A 19683-nucleotide genomic window follows, 5' to 3' on the forward strand; every position below is an offset into this window, starting at 1 on the left:
CCCATTTTGTAATTACAAGCGGAGCAGACAAACGTCTCCTCACGCAGGCACAAACACATATAAAGGCCTTTAAAAGGACTTTGTCTCAGTGGTTTCATTCAGACTGGCAGACAAGTTCAAGATGTCTAACGCCGCTCCCTCCCCCCCCCCCCCCGTTCAGTTTAGGAAACAACAAACAGTGTGGTTGCTATGGGCTCATCTGGGTGCCCCGAGACTGCACGTCAGCAGCAGTTTAGACAGCCGACAGCCAAGTTACAGACAGTTCACTGAGACGGTTTACGGGCCTGGTTACTCCTCCTTTACCAAAAAGACATGGAGTCATACAGTTGTCGCAGTCCGCTCCTCCAGGAGGTCATACAGATTAAAGTTAGACCGAGCCTCTGGAGGAATATTCACAACATTTCATCAATTCTGGTCATAATCATACCAATGAAATTCTTTTAGATAGGTTACAAGGTGCTGGAGGCCAGTTTCTGACATGTCAAAGATCTTCAGTAAGATCCTCTCACATCACACTGAAGTCAAACTAAATATAAAATTATATTACCTTTATAACTGATCAGAATTCTGTGTTAAACTTATTTCAACAGATTAATTTTAACAAGAAAACTCAGGCTTTTCGGGGAACATAGGAGGTGTAATTGTGGGTTAACTTTCCAAGTAGCACTGAAACCATTTGCTGATTAAAATAAAATAATCAGAGAGCAAGGCAGTCGAATAATAGTTTACAGTAAGTCATATATCAGGACAAAAACAAGCAACTAAAAGGTTTTGCCTTGGTCTCTAGAAGGGATGTTCGCAACACCTCATTTCCCTGATGTTTAAACAAAAGTTTAAACTTGGACTACTCCACTTGACTAGGAGTGCTTTCAGACCTGCCCTGTTTGGTTCGGTTCAATCAAACTCAAGTTCCTTTGCCCCCTAAGTGCAGGTTGTTTAACCAGGTGTGAACACAGCAATCACACTCAGGTGCACACCAAAACAACCGGACCGAGACCTTCTTGAAGAGGTGGTTTCAGTCTGGTTACAAACGAACGATGTTGCGGTTCATTTGTGGTGAGAATGTGTTCCGACCTCGATTCATAGATGAAAAAAATAATCACAGGTCACAGCTCTATTCGAAAGATTGATCTGAAAACCACCTTGAGTGAAACGGTGATATGAGTGTTGCGATATCTGCCTAAACCTTAAAAACCCTGACAGGATTAAGATTAGCCGTCAGGTATAAAACAGCTCTTCAGTAATACTGTAGTCATGAAATGTGCTCAAACCCTGTGACGTATCAAGTAAATCTGCTTTAACCTTTCAGTCAGAATGGTGAACCAGGTACATGAGTGAAATGTGTTCTTTTAAAATGTAAACTAAATAAGAGTAGTTTCCTTCTGACGTGTGTTCCTGACTCACCAGTCTCTCCATTTCCTGCTCTCGAAGCCTCTCCTCTCTCTGTCGTCGGTGGTACTCCAGCAGCTCGTCCTCATTGTCACTAATCTCTGTGATGCTGTTCTTCCTCTCCCTCATTCCAGGGTGGGGTCTCCCTGCGGACATCTTCCTGTGGGTCCTCGGGCTGGCCACGGGGGACGAGCCAGGCAGGGAGCCCAGACTGTAAGCAGGTGACAGGGAATTCCCAAAACTCGCCTTACGTGCTCCCGCACCACCACCGCCCTCCATCATCATAGAGGTAGGCGACGGACTGCGGTCTCGGATCCCCCTGCTGCACGTCGGCTCCTCGGACATAGATCCGGTCTTGCGTCGAAGCCTGGGACTCTCTGGGATAAGCTTGCTCAGACCTGAGGGGCTATCTGGAGTCCTCAAGGAAGGGATAGTCCCTGGGAGTGCCCCTGGGAGTACCGGGACCCCTCTACGAGCCATGGAGGGGCTAAGAGGGGGCAGCTCTCTCATACTGCTGACACCTCCACCGCCACCGTTGAGCTCCATGTTTCTCCTGGCCATGCGAGGGCTCTCAGGGGGCTGCAGCGAACGTGAATGCTGCTGGAGCGGCGATCCTTGGATGATGTGGACGATGGGGTCCAGGGGAGGCTGGAAGGCTCTGGTGGGTTGAGAAAGCTGCCTGGAGGGGCTGGAGTTTAGGGGGCAATCAGCTAGACTGGTCTGTTCTCTGAAAGGGCTGGCAGGCCTTTCCTGCAGCACTGTGGCTGCCTTGGTCCTGGGACTGGAGGGAGACGGGGATGGACAGGAAGGGAATTTGGGAGTGAGTCTGGGGCTACTTGGCACAATGTTTCTACTACTGAGAGATTCACAAGAGGACAAAGGAGTCTGTCGGGGGCTCTCAGACCCATCTTGGCCTAGTCCTCTGCGGCTTGGCTTAGGGCTTGGAGGGGCCTCTGTTAAGACCTTCCTCTGCAGCCTGGGGCTTTCCTGAACCTTCTGGCCCGCCCCACCGCTGCTGAAGTTAGGCAGTATGGTCCGTGGCTGGGGTACAGGTGGAGGCTGGGTGGTGAAGTTGTAGCTAGAGGAGCGTACAGGCACTGGCGGCAGAGAAGAACTCTGGTCCTGGGGTCCTCCACTAGGAGACGGGCTTGTAAAGCTCCCACTGCTGGCCGCTGATGGGGAGGAGAGGGGAGAGAAGGGTGGCGATGTATTCTCATAGCTGGACCCCACGGACATGGCCCCTGGGCTGGTAGGAGGGGACAGCAGATACCGGCCCCCTCCATTGACCATGGGCGACAGCGGGGAGTGGGGAATGCCTCCAGGAGGCTTTTTGCCCTCCGAGGAAGAAGGCTGAGGGTCATCCATGACTAGGGAGTCCATGATGTCCTGGAGGTCCTTCTCAATAGAGCTGACAATTGCACTGTGCTCAGACTGGACTTTATCTCCAGGAGCTGGGGGAGACTGGGCGGGACTGGCCTGGTGATTCCCATTGACCAAGCTCTCTGTGTCTGAGGGAAAGAAGAAAGAACAACTGTCATCGGGGTTCATCCTACACAACACAATGGGCACAAACTGGAATATGGTTACGTTTAGTCTGTTGTGCAACAAAGTTGGGATTCAGAGTCTAAGGATGTTGTCACACCTGTTTGCTTCAGTTCAATCAAACTCAAACTCAAGTTCATTTGCCCCCTCAGTGTGGTTCCTTTGTGCAGGTGTGAACACAGCAATCACACTCAGATGCGCACCAAAACAACCAGACCGAGACCTTCTTGAAGAGGTGGTCTCAGTCTGGTTACAAACAAACTCTGGTGCGGTTGGTTTGTGGTGAGAGCGTGTTCCAACCTGGATCTGAACCAACTGCAGTCACATGACACATTGTTCGGGTTAAACATGAGCATGTTACAGTCCTGGAGGATTATTAATGCGCACCTCCTCCTGTAGTATATACAGGCATGTGGTCTTGTGCAGAGGTAAGTGTTATGTAGGAAAATGGTTATTGGAGTGAATTAAGTCAGTCTACATTTTGCCAACAGGTATGAAATAATGTGGAGTTTTACATCACTGTTCCAAAAAAAATGGATAAATGGAATTAGATAAAATGTTCGTAGTAGTTCAGACTTCACAAATTCAAATTTGAGACTATTTAATGGACATGGAATTTAAAACATCTTAAGACTTTTTAAGGACCCGTAGACACCCTGTGCTACCCAACAGGTCTGCTGTAAGGTGAGTGTTGGTTTGCATGTTTACTGTCTGTTTTAGAGAACAAATTAGTTCCACCTGCATAGTTCCTTGATTCTTGCTTGATTAACCAATACTGTGTGGCGGGCTACATTAAGTTTATTGAACAACAGGCTAGGTAATTCCTTGTCTTTCTTGTCAGAAAAAAAAGCTTTCTCACAGTTCTACCTTCAAGACTCTTACTCTAAGAGTGTAATACAGTATTATCTATGGATTATCTAATATTATCTGTGATAAGGTGTCATACAAGTCTGCTGAATGGCCTAATCTTACCAGACTTTCCCTGAGCAATAGAAGCAGTCAAGACGGTGATAAAACAGGGCAACGAAATTCTGCCCATTGTCTGAACTTATCTGTCCTCACAGGGTGAACGCAGTAGCCTCGATGACTTCTTCATGACTTTCCAGAACTAATTTGAGGTGATTTCATGACACAAAATGTTCTTTCCTTCCTGGGTTGGTTAGGTTTCAGTGCAGAAAATATCAATTCAGTTTTATTTATAAAGCCCAATATCACAAATCACAAGGGCTTTTGAGTACATGACATCCCTCTGTCCTTGGACCCTCACAGCAGATAAGGAAAAACTCCCCAAATAAACCCCTTTAATGGAGAAAAATGTGGTAGAAACCTCAGGAAGAGCAACTGAAAGGGACGGACAGACGTGCAATAGATTCCCATCCAGGCAGGCTGAACAACACCTGATGGAAGACGATTCAGCAGATACACTCCAAAAGTACCTGACCTCTCCAGATTTCCTTAAATGTCATGATATTAAAGAACCTGCATGTCAAACTGCAGCCCCGTCCATACTAGATATGTCAAAACCATCACCATTGTGTCCCTCTAAGAGTAGGAGCCATGCAAACAGGTAAACATGAGGAAAGAGGATGGATTAGTGGTGAGGGAAGAGGGAAGGACACAGCCAAGGAGATGAGCAGACAGACAGGCCTGTGCATTGGATAGGGATCAGGAGAAAATGTGCCTACATAACCCAATTATTGCGCGGCCCGAAAGCAACATAGGACACGGACCGGGTAATCTAATCTTAACCGCCTCTCTCTAATGTCAGTATAGTAGATTATTACAACAGAAACGCACGGCCACGTGGGAGCTTCAGCAGCGTGGCCTCGAGGCAGGGATCAGAGCACAGATCAGGTTTTATTAATGCTAAATGAAATCTGTTTAAATGGACTTGTTGTGTGGTTAAATGGCAACATGAGGATAATTGTAGCGTGGAGTCATTAGTGCAAACACTGAAGTAACAGAGGACAACAGGAGGATAGAGCCGTCATGTCAATATTGATGTAATAACATTACAAATCATACAAGATGACAGAGGGTAATGACACACAGAGCAGTATGACACAGGAGTCAGATTTGTCTCTCTGTAGAGATGATGTCACGGGGAGATGTCCCAATAGCAAAACTGCTCTGAAATATAGAAGCTCCACAAATAATGCATTAGCTGGGCTTGTTCAACAGAGATGGGAGCAGCTTCCTGCCTGCTCCCCTATAATGACTCTGCCATACAATGAAGCTCTTCCTTTATGACAGCCTGACCACAATTAAATCTGATTATATTTACATGCAGATTTCTGCAGCACTGGGGTGTGCAGCTGTCACAGTAACAGCTATTACCGTTGTGCAACGCGTGAATGTCAAAGTCACATCGTGTCTCACAGGCAACAAACCGGCTTGATTTTTATGTACAGAGTGAAAAACGAGGGGGGGTGGGGTGACAAAAATAAAAGCAACCGTTTGCTGAGGGAAAGCCCGTGCAATGATGTCATGGGATAAAGACTATCGCCTCGAGTGCACCATGCCAAACTTCATTTAAAAATCTGATTATTTATTAATGTTAGCCTAACTGCCGGTGAATCTGCGTGTTTCATACACCACCACTACGACATCTCCTGACATGTGATGACCTCTACAATTCGGCATCACTTCCATCATCATTAAGCTTTACTTGCTGAAACATACGCTTAAATCATCTGTCATTGCCTGAATATCCCTTCTTCAAGATACACTGTGATCCAAGCAGAAGAAATGTGATTATTTTTTCAAATGACTGCATATTTATGGACCACCTGTATGCCGAATACATAATGAGATCCCAGTGAATCGCATAAGGTATTCAAGGATGTCCTACGCTGTGAGGATTTTCCCAGAAAAGCAAACGAACCTAAAACCGGCAGATTTTTTAATGGAGTCTGGCGTGTGACCGGTTCGTATCACTTCTCCTGCCCAAAGCTCAGGCATTAAGCAGTAGGGTTACTCACATGATGGAATAAAACTGCGACCCGGTCAGTTTCAGTGCGGTTCACCTGCTACATGACACACACTGAGGCCCACATCCTCCGGACACCGGCTACAACACCGGGTGTGACGGAGCCCTGTCGTGCCTGGCCCCACACACACCGAGGGAGATACGGAGATTCACCACCGAGGTGATATTTCAGCCGGGGGTTGAGGCGCTCGGCACCGCTGCTGCCTACGGTACCACTTCCGTCAAGCCACTTAAACTGTGACACCGCTTTACCGGTCATGTCCTTCAAAATAAAAGTCACTTTAAATTCACGTGTACAATACTTTGTGTCGTCATCGTAAAATACATCATAAAGTCCATTTAACGTGCACTTACTTTCATACATGTGACCACACGCCTAGAAACACATCTAGTTCTAGTTCTAGTTCTCCTCATATGAGACATTTATTTTAATTTGAAGGTGAAATCGCCCCACTTCCGGCAACATGCCCGCCTTGACACAGCGCTTCCTTTCCAGGGTGATGTGAACTACTGCGAGATTTACAGCGCTGTTTTACAGAGTCACAGCAGTGGGTTTTATGGCTTTGTCATTGTTATTGTCTCTATAATGCAAATTATGTCAGTTTGAGATGAGACAGCATCAACAAATTACACATCTGGACAACAATCTGAGGCCCTATGGTCATATTTTACTGACATTAAATAAAAAAAATAGTGGATAAATTGGATTATTGTGCCATTAAAATGGACAGGCCTACAGACTGTTATTATCCAGTGACAATTTTTAGGCCAGCTTTTTGTAATTAGGTCTGATTACCAGAGTGGCACAACCTCTGAGGTGAGAGAGAGTTTCTGATGGAAGTTAATCCCTTTAAATAAACTGTAATTTTCCATACAAGGTGTGTTTCTAGGATTTGAGGGCATCAGGGGCTGAGCCCAGACCTCTGTGGGGGGATCCTCACTCTGAGTTTTTATTTATCTATTCATTTTTAATGAACATGCCCTATTTAATGCTTTTTTTTAATGCATTTTAGCACCTTATTTACCCTTAAAACTATCTTTAAATCTTATTTTCCAGATGATTTATGAATTGTGATGTTAAAGACTATTAGTAGTTGTTAATGATAAGCATTGAGTAGATGTAACAGGGTCAGATATACAGCAGTAATTCGTGCAACAAAGTCAAATTGCCATTTGTAATATCAAGTATTTACATAGGTAATTACACAAATATGTTTCAGTTGTTATTACCTGACATGCTCAGGCCTCCATAGCCAATATGTGGAACGTTTGATACTCAGTTTCTGCACCCCTACATTCACCTTTGGGGGGTACCCACCTATAAAGGGGTGTCTCCCACCTTGCTTCTCCCCTTTTGCTGTTGTACTCCGTGGTCGTATTTGACGGAGGATTTTGGTTTTACCTCTAACTGTCAGAATTTTCAGGAATAAACGGAGATCAGAGTCCACCGGTTACATTAAATAAGAATCCTTTGCAACTGCTATCATTAAAATTTGTACTTGAGTATTTCCATGTTATGCTGCTTCAGGCCTCAATCACACAGAAGGTGTTTTAGCAGCTGGAGGCGGCTTTTCTAATTGTTTGTAATGAGAATGAACTGCCTGTTTTTGCGTTGTGACGCGACTCACTTTTCTGCGCTCTAGGCACCTGGCGTTTTTGCCGGAGTGCTCTGAACTCCTCAGCTGTAAACACTTCAACTCAGAGTGGAAAAGCGCCCCACATCATCTCCACTTTTTTCCCATTCTCCAATCAGATGATTTGAGAGGTGGGCCTTCTGTGGTGGTCACGACAACAAGTTAACAGTTGGTAAACAATAGAGGAGAAACTGGTGGTAGCAGTTGCTGGATACCCAGAGATATCTGGCCCGACGATAGACAGCAGGTTGTCAAACTGCCCCTGAGTCATCCTAAAATACGCCTGGAAGCAGCCATCATGGAGGAGAAGCTCCTGGACCCACTGGTGGTACTCCCCATGATCCAGCCTCTTTTTTAGGGTCTCATGTACCCACACAGATCTCTGTTTATCTGCTGACAGTTCTTCACTAAAGAACTGAAAAGCCTCCTGGATGAGAGGTGAAACGTCTTCATGTAACTGAAGCAAGTCTAGTTACCTGAGATATAGGTGGTGTAGAGTTTGTTAAAACAAAAAACATTGGAAGGGTTAAGTAGAAATTACACTTATTTATAGGCTGTGTGTGTTTAAGGTTTTCTGGCTTAACTTTTCCACACAAATCACTCAGCGCAGACCTCACTGATACACTGTGGTGAAATATTCAAGGAAAAGAGAGACTTTCCTCAGGGATGGAAATGTGGGCTCTATCTGGTTTGGAGATGGAAATGAAGGGGCAGGACAGAGGTGCAGACTGGCTTCACTGGCAAAACCTTCTCTGTTTGTTCTCCAAAGTTGTCCAGTCCTATTTCACTGACGGACGTTTGTTTTTTACTGCAAAACATTTGAACATCAGAGATTCAACATGTGGTCGTGCCATGGTTCGACCATAATAACTGCATCATGAGCATTCAGCCATGCCTTCAGCCAGCACAGACTGTCAAGCAGCCAGTGAGCGACCCAGCAGCCAAATCACAGGGAGATAAAGGCCTTTTATAAAGAAAGGGAGGCTCCAACACAGAGGGACGGTGGGTGGGTGCAGGAAGGGACCGGAGGGGAAACCCGGGGAGCGAGGGAGGGAGGGAGGGTGCAGAGACAGTCGAATGGAACTGGAGATTTATAAATAGTCTCTGAAAGAGATACTGTAACTCCAGCCGACGGCCGCTTTAAGTAAGCAGCTCAGAGGCACAATGTCGTCTGCTGGCCGGGCAGAGGGACACAGGAAGTGTCCAATCAGTGAGGAGGTAGATGAAAGACGGCTGCATAAAGACAGCTGGTCAGTGGACCGTCACCGACCTGGCAACGCTCGCCAAAACTGAACAACAGTCAGGTGAGTGTGAGCGGCATCATAAAGATACAGTAGCACTGCAGCGTTTCAAAAACAGAAACACAGGACGAGGACATTTTATACTTAATTTGTACAATTTATAATAACTGGCTCACATGATGACATAATAACGTGACCTCATGACAGTAGGTGTGTAACTTTATAGCAGCCGTAACGACACAGAATATATTTAAAGCTGATCAAAAGCCACTTATGATACTTTATTCTTACACATCTGATTGGAATTAATTAGGCTGTTTGTCGCAATGCAATTAAGGTCCGAACATAACACATCTTTTTTTTTTTTTTTTTTTTTTAAATATAAAGTAATAATATGATATAAAATAAACCTAAATAAACTAAAATAAAATAAACCAAAATAAACCTAAATAAAATAAAATAAACCAAAATAAACCAAAATTAAATTAAATTAAATTAAATTAAAATTTGCATCAAAAATAAAAACAAAAACAGAATGTGCATTATGCTACAGTGTTTAACACTTAAATTCTTAGTCGGAGGCAGCCCTAGCTGCAACTAACAATTATTTCTATAATCAGTTAATCTGCAGATGATTTTCACGATTAATTTCTTTATCTATAAAATGTCAAAAAATTGTGAAAAATGCTCATCATAATTTTCATGGGTCCAAAGTGACGTCTTCAAATTGCTACGTTCTTCCAACCAACGGTCCAAAACCCAAGACTGCATTATGTTAAATAATAGAGTCAGCAAAGGCAGGTGGAGGGAAGCCAGTGAGGGATCCGATCTTTGTTAAGGTACTGTGGACCAGTCTGTCTCCACTCTCCTTTATATCCACACATCCTCCCGGGGCCAGGACGAGGCATGGGTCATTTCATTTCAACTGAATAAATACAGGTAGGTAGAGTTTCTCATTCCCTAATAATTACTCCATCATTTATAGGTACGTTGTGGTTCTTGTGGAAAGTTATACTGCAATTATGGAGGTATAAAAGTTGTGTTGGAAGAAAGTGTTCTGAGTTGTGCTTTTACAGGGTACTGCTCAGTCCTCAAGGAATAGAGCCGGGCCAACGCTTCAACCTTGTGTGTGGGGCCGGAGGGCTCAGCCAGAGAAGGACTCTTTTCCCTGTTTAGCCCAGTGAGCAGCTTTCATTGGAACATGTTCATGGATGCGGTCCAGTTTGCTTAAAGGATAAAGGAGAATACTTCACTTCACCCCCCAAATAACCATTTGTATATCAATTACTCATCAACTGTGATGTTGAATCCGTCGCATTTCTCCACTGTGACTGAAGAATCCAAAAATAGAGAAAATTCCTGATAGATTGAAGTCATAGGGGTGAAAACTATATCAAAACATCCATTTATACTCTCACACAACTGATTCAATATAATCCAAGTCTCATTTATCCAGTCGTAGGCTCAGTACTTCCCAAAGAGACAGCCCTTTCTGACAGGGAACTGAACTAAAAGTGAAGCGTATCTATGCTCTCTTCAAAGCCAGACCCCATTTACAAAAACAGTAATTTTAGCCTGCTGAACACAGGAGCTGCTGGTCTACCACTGCCCTGATCTGTAGCTTGTTTGTGTTATGGTGTGACTTTGGTGTTTTAAAGGGTTGGTTCAGATTCACCAAAATCACACAATGACACAAGCAAACTAACTAAACGAGGCAGAGGTAGACCAGCAGCTCCTGTGTTCCTTGAGGCTTAAATTAATGTTCTTGTCAATGGAGTCTGGTTTGAAGAGAGCACAGGTAAGTTTCACTTTCAGTTCAGCTCCCTGCTGGAAAGGTCTGTTTGGGAGGTACTGAGCATACAAATGGATAAAAGAGACTCAGATTATTCTGCAGGAGTAGTGTGAGTGTTTGAGAACAAATGTTTTGATGTAGTTTTGCTGCTGTTAGACGTGGACCCCTATCACTTCAATTCATCGAGACTTTTCTCCATTTTTTGGATTCTTCGTTCACCTTCATTCATTAAGTTTTCCTAATGAATTCAATGTAACATAGGCTGAATAACTGATATACAAATGGTCACTTGGGAAGTGAAGTGTTCCTTTAATACATCTATGGTGCTACCACAGTGACAAGCTTCTGTACAGTCAGGTATTTTAAGGGAGCAATAGTATGGTTTGGGGCCTCGCAGCACAGACCAACCATAGTACTCTAAATTAGTTTCTTTTTTTAAAAACAATTTCTGACAGGAAAGCTGGAAAATGTACATCCTTATTAAACAGTAGGGCTCTTTGGTTTAGCTGGGTTTGCCCTCCATAATAGACCCAGTACTATAAGATAAGGAGTGTGATTTCAAAGCGCTTCCAACTATTTAGATATGTCAGATATGCCAAGATAATCATGGGAGTGGTATAAGCAACTCAGGAATGCATAATTGAGGAAAATGACACGTTTCTAAACAACGGAAGGCTTTCATTACTGGATCAGGAGGTCCACGGCAGCCAGCGTGACTGTGTCCTATACTTACATGTTCCCCCAGTGGCAGGCAGCATCAACGGTTAAAGGAGGGAAATGACAAGATGCTATGACAGATCCCTGGTAGTAGAGCCGGCCAAGAAAAGGTACACTTACAGTTGTGCGGCTGCCAGGAGGAGCACTCAACATGCACATACACACACATACACAAACATGCAAGCAGCTGAAAACTCTGCCTGGAGACGCAGAGGAATGAGATGCTCATAAAACATGCATGGTGTGAACTCCAGCACCAGGTCCCAGCTGGGCACCGTTCAGGCTGCAGGGTTCAACGGGTACTGCATTTTAAAGGCTGATACTGACAACAAGGCTGTTGTAACAGAGCTGCAAACAGGTTTTCTGGGCAGGTCATGCCTTTTATTTGACATAGTTATGTTCAAATATGACCTTTGTAGGGCCTACAAGTAATAAGAAGTTTTTATTTTGCACATAATAGTTCTTTTGTCAGCTTAGAAAAGTGGATTTACAGCTCTAGCAGTGGAAACTTATCGTCTTTAAAGCAGGAAGAAACAACGAATAAAAACAAAATCTGCAAAGAAAATCAAATTGCATTGCAGGTTATTATTGTTCCTATTATTAAAGCCATGTATTGACCATTACTGTGCATCTCCAAATGAATAAGCTTGTGCTTGTACACTTCCTCTGCCTTTGCCAGACTATAAAAAGGCAAGAATGCTGGCGGTTTACTGCTGTGCAAACATCCACCTGTAAAACACACTGCCCTGCTGCTCCACCTCAACACCCGCCTGATGGGCTCTGCAACAATCCAGCCCATTCATTCACACAGGCCGAGCTGAAACTGGAACTCCGGGAGGGAAACTGTCTTTTTAGGCTTCATTATTCATGTGACAAAAGGTCAGTGTGCTTGTTTTCACCCTGGGCTCATGTTTGTGGCAAAAGGAAACCCTGACGTGTTAAAGGTGGAGCTGCCAAGTGAAAACAGGCTGAAAATACAGTTAAATACTGAGTGGGTGTAATATGAGGGTGCATGATGGTACAGTACCTGGACATAGTCTGTAGTCCCCGGAGGAGACACTTCCTCCCTGGGGCACCATGCTCTTCATCCTGAAGGCTTCTTCAGGGTGGTTGAAGCGGAAGAAGGCCGACTGGCCGAAACACAGCATACAGCCTGGAAAACAGCACAGACATCATTTGGGTTAATTTGGTTTCACAGAACTGATAGGAAGTTACACAAAGGTCAGCCTGGAGGCACTAACCAAGTTTTGTGAGGTTCACTAAAAGTGTTTTAAGTCAATGTACCTCAATGTATTTGGCCCACAATTACTTTAATTATCCTCCCATGTTCGCAAGGTACACCAATGATCTACTGAGCACAGGCTGATAATGTGGTGACTGTGCATCATTAATTAAAGGCATGACACTGACATTTTGGGAAACATCACGTCCTTGCAAAGACTTTAATTGACACTGGTTACTTCCTGCTTCGAAATTCTGAACTAACAGGCAGAGATTTCAGGGGGACACATGGGGCACGTACCCCTCAATATTTAGAGCAACATTCAGATCAAAAGATGGAAGAAGCAGGGGACTTTTACTTTGACAAAACTCAAGACATTTCCACTATAAACTGATGAAGATGAGGCAAAAGTTGAAGCAGAGAAATTAAGTGTTTGATGCTTAAAATTTCCTGGAGGAGGACCCAAAACTCCTAGCGTTATATATGTTCCCCAAATGTTGACATGAAACTCACGCCCTTGTTTAGAGGGCTGAAACAATCATTCATTTATTTTCCGTAACCGCTTAACCTGTTGGTGGTCTCAGAGGGGCTGGAGCCTATCCCTGCTGACACTGCGCGAGAGGCAGGGTACACCCTGGACAGGTCACCAGACACATAGAGACAGACAACCAGAGCCGCAAAGACCTGGAGAAAACCCATGCTGACACGGAGCACCACATGGAGGGGATCCCCTTCCTTGGGTTTGAACCAGGAACCTTCTGGCCGTGAGGCAACAGTGCTAGCCACTGCACCACTGTGCCGCCTAGGCCTGTATAGTATGTGAGATTTTTTTAGTGTGTCCAAAACCTTAGTATAAAACAAAGAGTACGTTGAATACATACTGTTTCTGGTGAAATATTACAGAATGCAAAGCAGTAGAAGACAATGTTCATAAAAGACAGCAACCAAGACAGCTCTGTGCTGTAATAAGGCATCAATTTACTAGTGCCTAATTTCACAGCAGTTTCTCTAAAAAACTATGATACATCTTGCACTACTTAATGGTTTTGTTTTTTATTATCATTATTATTTTATTTATTTTTATTTTTTTCAAGTGAAAATTGCACAAATATTTGTGATGCTGTCTCAGAGTTGGAGCCTAATTTTATGAGTATTTTGGATTTTTGTGGTGGTGATGGTGATCGCCGCCAATCAGTTGTTGCAGCTGTTTGAAGCAGCCCTTAAGGACCAGCTCCATGAGCTGCTCTCTGCCTGGTAAGCAAAAGCTAACAGCCTCTGTAATATTTAATTTGGGACGCTGCATCTACTTTCATGTGAATATGCTGAATAACAAACTAAAGAATCGTACTTTCCAGAACTTCACACTACTTCTTTAAACTGACCACTGAAGCAGTCATCCAAAAACTGTGATTGTTTTTTCCATGTTGGACAGAGAGGACTGATGTAACAGCCATCGGAGAGGTAAGTGAGGTGAAGAACAGACATCAGAGTTGTTCTGACAGCGTCGAGGGACGAACATAGTGCAAAGTGCTCAAACAGGAGCCGGCGATACACAGAGGCTTTGCTGAGTCAGACAACACCGTGTTCACCACCATCATCACAGTCACACAAAAACAAAGCCTGCGGGCACAGGGTCCCCGGTCACAGTGTAAAAGTGATGATGGATGAAATATACAGAAAACAGATTTTAAGTTTCACAGAAGTTTGGGTTTTGCCCCAAAATGAAATATTCATAAGCTGCACATTTGTATTTGCATTTCAAAATCTAAAGATTTTTATTTTCCTTTCTGGAAAGCAGGAAGCTGCATCAGAAGTGTAAATGACATTTTTAATTAGTAAAATACCCCCAACATCAAATAAGTATGTCTTCTCTTGTTAAATGAAATCCCATCGGTTGACACAGTTGTGCTATCTGATGTGCCTCTCCCTGACATCCTGCGTCTACAGGAAATACATCCAATTAAAGAGATAAGATGCTTAAAAAGACTGTTTGGGGACGTTTTTTAAGTCCACAGTAAACAAGCTGATGAATCTCTTATTCAAAGGATATTCAGTTTGTTAGATGTTTGTTTGTGGCAAATGAACCGGACTGTACAGCCCATGACTCATTTTAGGTTTTCAGGTGATTCACCGCTGTCATCTTAACACTGTCGACTGTTGACATGCACGTTCACTTTGCCAAGCGGATTTTGAGAGGCCAAGTCAGAGGCCTCTGCCGGAAACTGGTGGATTGCCCCCTCCAGATTGGGAGTGAGTCACTGCCCCGAATGAGGGAGTTCAAGTATCTCGGTGTCTTGTTCACAAGTGAGGGGAGAATGGAGTGTGAGATGGATTGGTGGTTTGGCGCAGTGTCTCAGTGATGCTAATGCTGTGCCAGATCATCATGATGAAGAGGGAGCTGAGCCAGAAGGCAAAGCTTTCGATTTACTGGTCCATCTACGCCCCAGCTCTCACCTATGGTCATGAGCTCTGGGTAGTGACTGAAAGAATGAGGTCACGGATACAAGTGGCTGAAATGAGTTTCCTCCGTGGGGTGGCTGGGCTCAGCCTTAGAGACAGGGTGAGGAACTCAGACATCCGGAGCAAGCTCGGGAGCTCCTCCTCCATATCAAAAGAGGTCAGTTGAGGTGGTTCATGCATCTGATGAGACAGATATTTCCTCCAGGAGCTGGTGGAGACCAAAAACGGAGCTAAAAGCAGAGTGAATAGTCGTGTAAATAAGCTAAATATAAGGTTGACATAACCACCTTATGTCAGTTCTGTGTTTATAGCTCGTTTCCACTGACCCAAAGTGGCTGAAAAAAAATCAATTATTTGTCTTACCATGATCAACTATATTAAAAGGTCAAACACTGTTCATGTGGTAGCTGTGTGATACTGTCCACCTGTGCACACTGTACACACCTTGTTTTTGGTTAAAGGCGTCTCTAGTGTGCAGCAGCAGGCACAGAACAGTACCACAGCCGTTAGTCATGAACAGACGGTGTTGATCCTCGCGCTGATCAGGCCTGTACTCACATGACAAACTCCAACAAACACACTCCGTCTCTATGGTACCATCGATCACAACCACTTACCATCCCGGTTTGAAATGTCAAAACACATAATGCACATAACTAATTCATCCCCTTCATGTGCCACCAGCTCGATAACAGAAAAGCAATCTCATGTTTATTGCTTTCTCAACATAGCAGCATTGTCCTGCCGTGATTACCAGGGAAAGGTTTTCCGGCCCGGGCAGAGATAACATCCCTGCCTGTCGTCAGTGGAGAACATGAGGCGAAAGGTAAAGACAGAAACTTCTCCATTACACAAGAGGCTGCGGTGATGCACAGCAACGCCAGATGTCCTTTTATTTTGGTCACACACACACACTGACAGCTCGGGAGGAAGGCACCTGATTACATCATGAGCTGTGGACAAGGACACAACCAAGCGATGACGATGGAAAACAGGTGTTTGCTCAGTTTTGACATGTGGTTTCATATGCAGCTCACAGATTTGTCTAGTTTAACTATTTCCTCTATTAACCCTTTGAACTCTGCAACAGAAATAGTCTGCCAGTGCCTACATTGGTATTCTTTTTTCTCATTGTGATGTCATTTCTTGGAGTATCTTAAAAAGTTTCATATCCCTAAAATCTGTACAACCTGAGCTAGAAGATTATCTAAGTCAATAAACCATTACAATTGATAAAAGTATTAAAATAAAAACAAATAAATCCAAAACATTTCTAAATGTAGAAACAAAATATTTTTAACACTCCATAAGTTATTTGAACTATGTATATTATTTAGTTTCAGTAAGGACCACTTTAGTCAAAAAAAAAAAAAATTCCATTTGCAGTATCATATTTGGCGGTATGGCTCTGTTCTGGGGCCTCTCTGCCTTTCCTTGGGCCTACGCAGAAACCGTAAGGTGGAGAGAGCGCACCTCCCTGCCCTTCCATGCACTTACATGGAAAGCCTACGGCTGCAAAAGCACAACTCTCTGCCCTTCCATGCGCCTACTTAGAAAGCCTAAGGCAGGTAGAGAAAACCCCTCCACCCTTCTATGCGTAAATGGAGAAAGCCTGAGGCAGAGAGAGCAAACCTCTCTGCCCTTCCATGTGCCTACATGGAAAGCCTAAGGCAGGGAGAGCAGCAGTAAAGACCCCCCAGGAGCAGAACAGAGCAGTATCACTGACAAAGAGAAATGACATTGATAAGTCAGACACAGCATGAAAAGGAGGACCTGGGGTGGAGGCAGGCTGCAAAGCAGCTTGCAGAGGAAGCAGCAACAGTAGGCAGGCCAGAACAGTTTAAATAGTGCGCCCTGAATGAGATTATCCAATTGGTTGCATAGAAAGGAATCATGTGATCTATCAGCTGACTCCCTTCCATCCATCAGCTGCTCCATCAGTTGATTGGCTGTTTGATCAGCTGATGTAGCTGGGATGTGAGCTGAGCTTGACATCGTGTCCTGCCTGAAGTAATGCTATGATCAATTTTTGAGATATGCTCATTTTTATGAGCAGAGTGAAAAGGTATTGTGATGGATACATCACTCATTCCTCTGGCACCACTGCGCAATTTTGTGCCACACTTAACATAGCGTGATGACGTCATTATGAATGTACAGTGTGGTGATGGTGAAGACCGAGGCATTAGCTTTCTGCTGTGAAAAGAATGAATGCTCGAGCTATTATGGTTCTTATTGTAGATTGATGTGTATACAGGATTATGCAAATAATGATCCCTCGCAGCCATTATGGGGAAATTCCCAGGGAAATTCTGGCATAATGACGGCAAAATGCCACATTTGCATTTGTAAGGTAACATAAGGTAATGAGGTGATAATGGGGAGGACAGAGGCTTTAGCTTTCTGCTGCTAAAAGAATGAACATTCTAGCTTTATGGTTCTTATTTTAGATCTGTTTAAACAGGATTATGCAAACAGCGATCACCCATGGCCATCCGTGGGATTTCTGTTTTTAAAGGGTTAATATGTAGTTTTATTCCATTCACACATAACATTTTTAGAGTGCATTCATTATCTTTACCCTGTGCACACAGGTATGTGTTCTGCACACAACTTCATCAGCCTGTGAGGAATTGCTGAGTGGTACAGCGGTGGTGTTCAATACCAGTTAAACTGATACTTTTTATTAGCACATTAAACGCCACATGCCTAAATGAGACGTCCAAATGCAGCTCTTTGCTTATTTGTGTTAGTATTTCCTTTTCACCATGAGTATATGTACGTGGAGTGAAGAGGCCAGTGTGTAAAATTTCCATCAGCGTTCCCCTCAGTGGTTACGACACCATCCCCAACATAACTTTGGTTGGTATTTTCCACAGTTGGATTTGTTTCTGTCGATATTTGGAAGTCTCATCAGCAGGAAAATGAGTGAACCATCAGTCTGGTCATGAAAGGGAAAAACAAAAAAGATGCTGAATAGGATATTTGAAAGCAGTCATCAGGATGTTAATACTGCGGTCTGCAGAGCCACGTCAGCTCAGCCACTGTGTCTTCATGCTCTCCGCCTCAGCAGTCATCCGACTCCCTCACCTAGCTCCTGTTTCCTCTGGATTCTGGCAGCTAGGCTCGGCTCCCTCCACCTCCCTGACTCACGGCACACACTCCTACATCTGACTTGCACTAACATGATCTCCTCGGTGAAGATCAATTCAGCCACATCCAAGGAAAATGCTGCTTAAAAGAACGTAGCTTGAAGCGGTGTGTATCTGCCACAGTCATGATGAACTCATCTCTCAGTCTGAGATCTGGAGGGGTTTGATGACGGCTCTGTGGCACACGGCATCAGTTTTACTCAGCACTTCTGTCAGACAATGAACATGTCTGTAGGGTGAAGGAAACAATGATGACGGCAGTTAATAACTGCGCCTGAAAGAGCTGTGGTTATTATAATGTGATGCTGTTTGAGTGTTTGTTTATTGCATTACTGATTAATATTCCACCAGATGGGTGAGAGATGGTTGGGATGTTTGTTCAGAGAAGAACAATGGAACGAAAGATATTGTTTCAATTGTAATTTTGTATAATTTGCAATTATCCTTCATAATAAAAATCTTGAAAATAATTGATCCAAGTTGTGAGTGTTGTTTTAACAGGATAAAGTGGTGTTGTGTCTCAGGTGCCATAACTCTTTCTCTGATGCTCTGTCTGTCAGAGCTCGATCAAATGAATGATTCATAATTGATATATTATCTGAAGCCTAATTTTTGTACAAGTAATATTCATACACATTTAGAGCTGAGCAACAGTTTTGTGTGACAGGAAATTAAAGGCCTGTCCCAAATATAGGCCTGTTGATATCTGTGATTTAAGCAAACAATAGTGCGGGCTATTTACTGGAGTTTTATAATATTTAACATGCCTCCCCCTTTTTCCACCCTGAGCCTTACAGAGCTGTCAGTAGGCTATAAATGTAACGTTACACTCAGTCTTGTTGCCTTAAACAAAATTCATGATTGTCAATTAAACCTGAAATAATACATAGGCTGTTCTGCAGTATCCTTACGCCTCCTTCTGATTTCATATTAGCTGAGCAGCAAGTTAATTATTTGTTTGTTAAACTTAATAAAGCTGGTTCTGGTACCAAACACGGTGTATTATACTGTAGCGGTGTTTCCAACAGGCTGAGAACGTATCTGTGTTGAATCCCACCCATCATGACAGCACCGTTCAGTGTGGTGTGACTGTGTGTGTGTGTGTGTGTGGACATGCAGAGGCTGCTGAAGCTGACTGATGAGGGGAGACATTTTCTTTTCCTCCTCACTGTTCTCTCAGCACAAACCGCTGTTGGCAGCTGACACTCACTCACTGAGTCCTCTGTTGCCCCCGAGGGAGCATGACCCTACACCTCGCCAGCCTGCGGGCCCTGGGCGTGTGTGTGTGTGTGTGTGTGTGTGTGTGTGTGTGTGTGTGGTCACTGACAGCAGAGAGGCCACCAGGGATCAGCGCATGATGAGTCAGCTGTAGAGAGCCAGAGAGCATACACATGCTGTATACACACACTCATTCAGAAACAGTGGTGAATGTATACCATTACACACTCTGATACTGTATGGAAAATAATGGGATGCAGGAGAAGCTAAAGCCACACCGCAGTACAATGTTCACCCACCTTTTTACTTGTAAAATATATACATTTG

The 19683-nt window shown here is 43.9% G+C and overlaps 1 protein-coding gene across 8 annotated transcripts in view; it reads right to left on the minus strand.

Annotated features, from left to right (window-relative positions):
* Window positions 1–19683, minus strand: part of phldb1b (pleckstrin homology-like domain, family B, member 1b) — a 120198-nt gene that overhangs the window by 69406 nt on the left and 31109 nt on the right. For 7 of the 8 annotated variants that reach the window (XM_078167329.1, XM_078167328.1, XM_078167332.1 and 4 more), the window contains exons 5-6: window positions 12332–12457; window positions 1405–2897 (exon numbers count right to left, since the gene is read on the minus strand). In XM_078167329.1, the coding sequence (XP_078023455.1) occupies window positions 1405–2897; window positions 12332–12457 (1619 nt within the window). Of the gene's footprint in view, window positions 1–1404; window positions 2898–5912; window positions 6130–12331; window positions 12458–19683 lie in introns of those variants that run through there. The other variant, XM_078167335.1, reaches the window with a different exon arrangement.

Source organism: Epinephelus lanceolatus, chromosome 4, assembly GCF_041903045.1.
Source record: "Epinephelus lanceolatus isolate andai-2023 chromosome 4, ASM4190304v1, whole genome shotgun sequence".
Classification (NCBI taxonomy): domain Eukaryota; kingdom Metazoa; phylum Chordata; class Actinopteri; order Perciformes; family Serranidae; genus Epinephelus; species Epinephelus lanceolatus.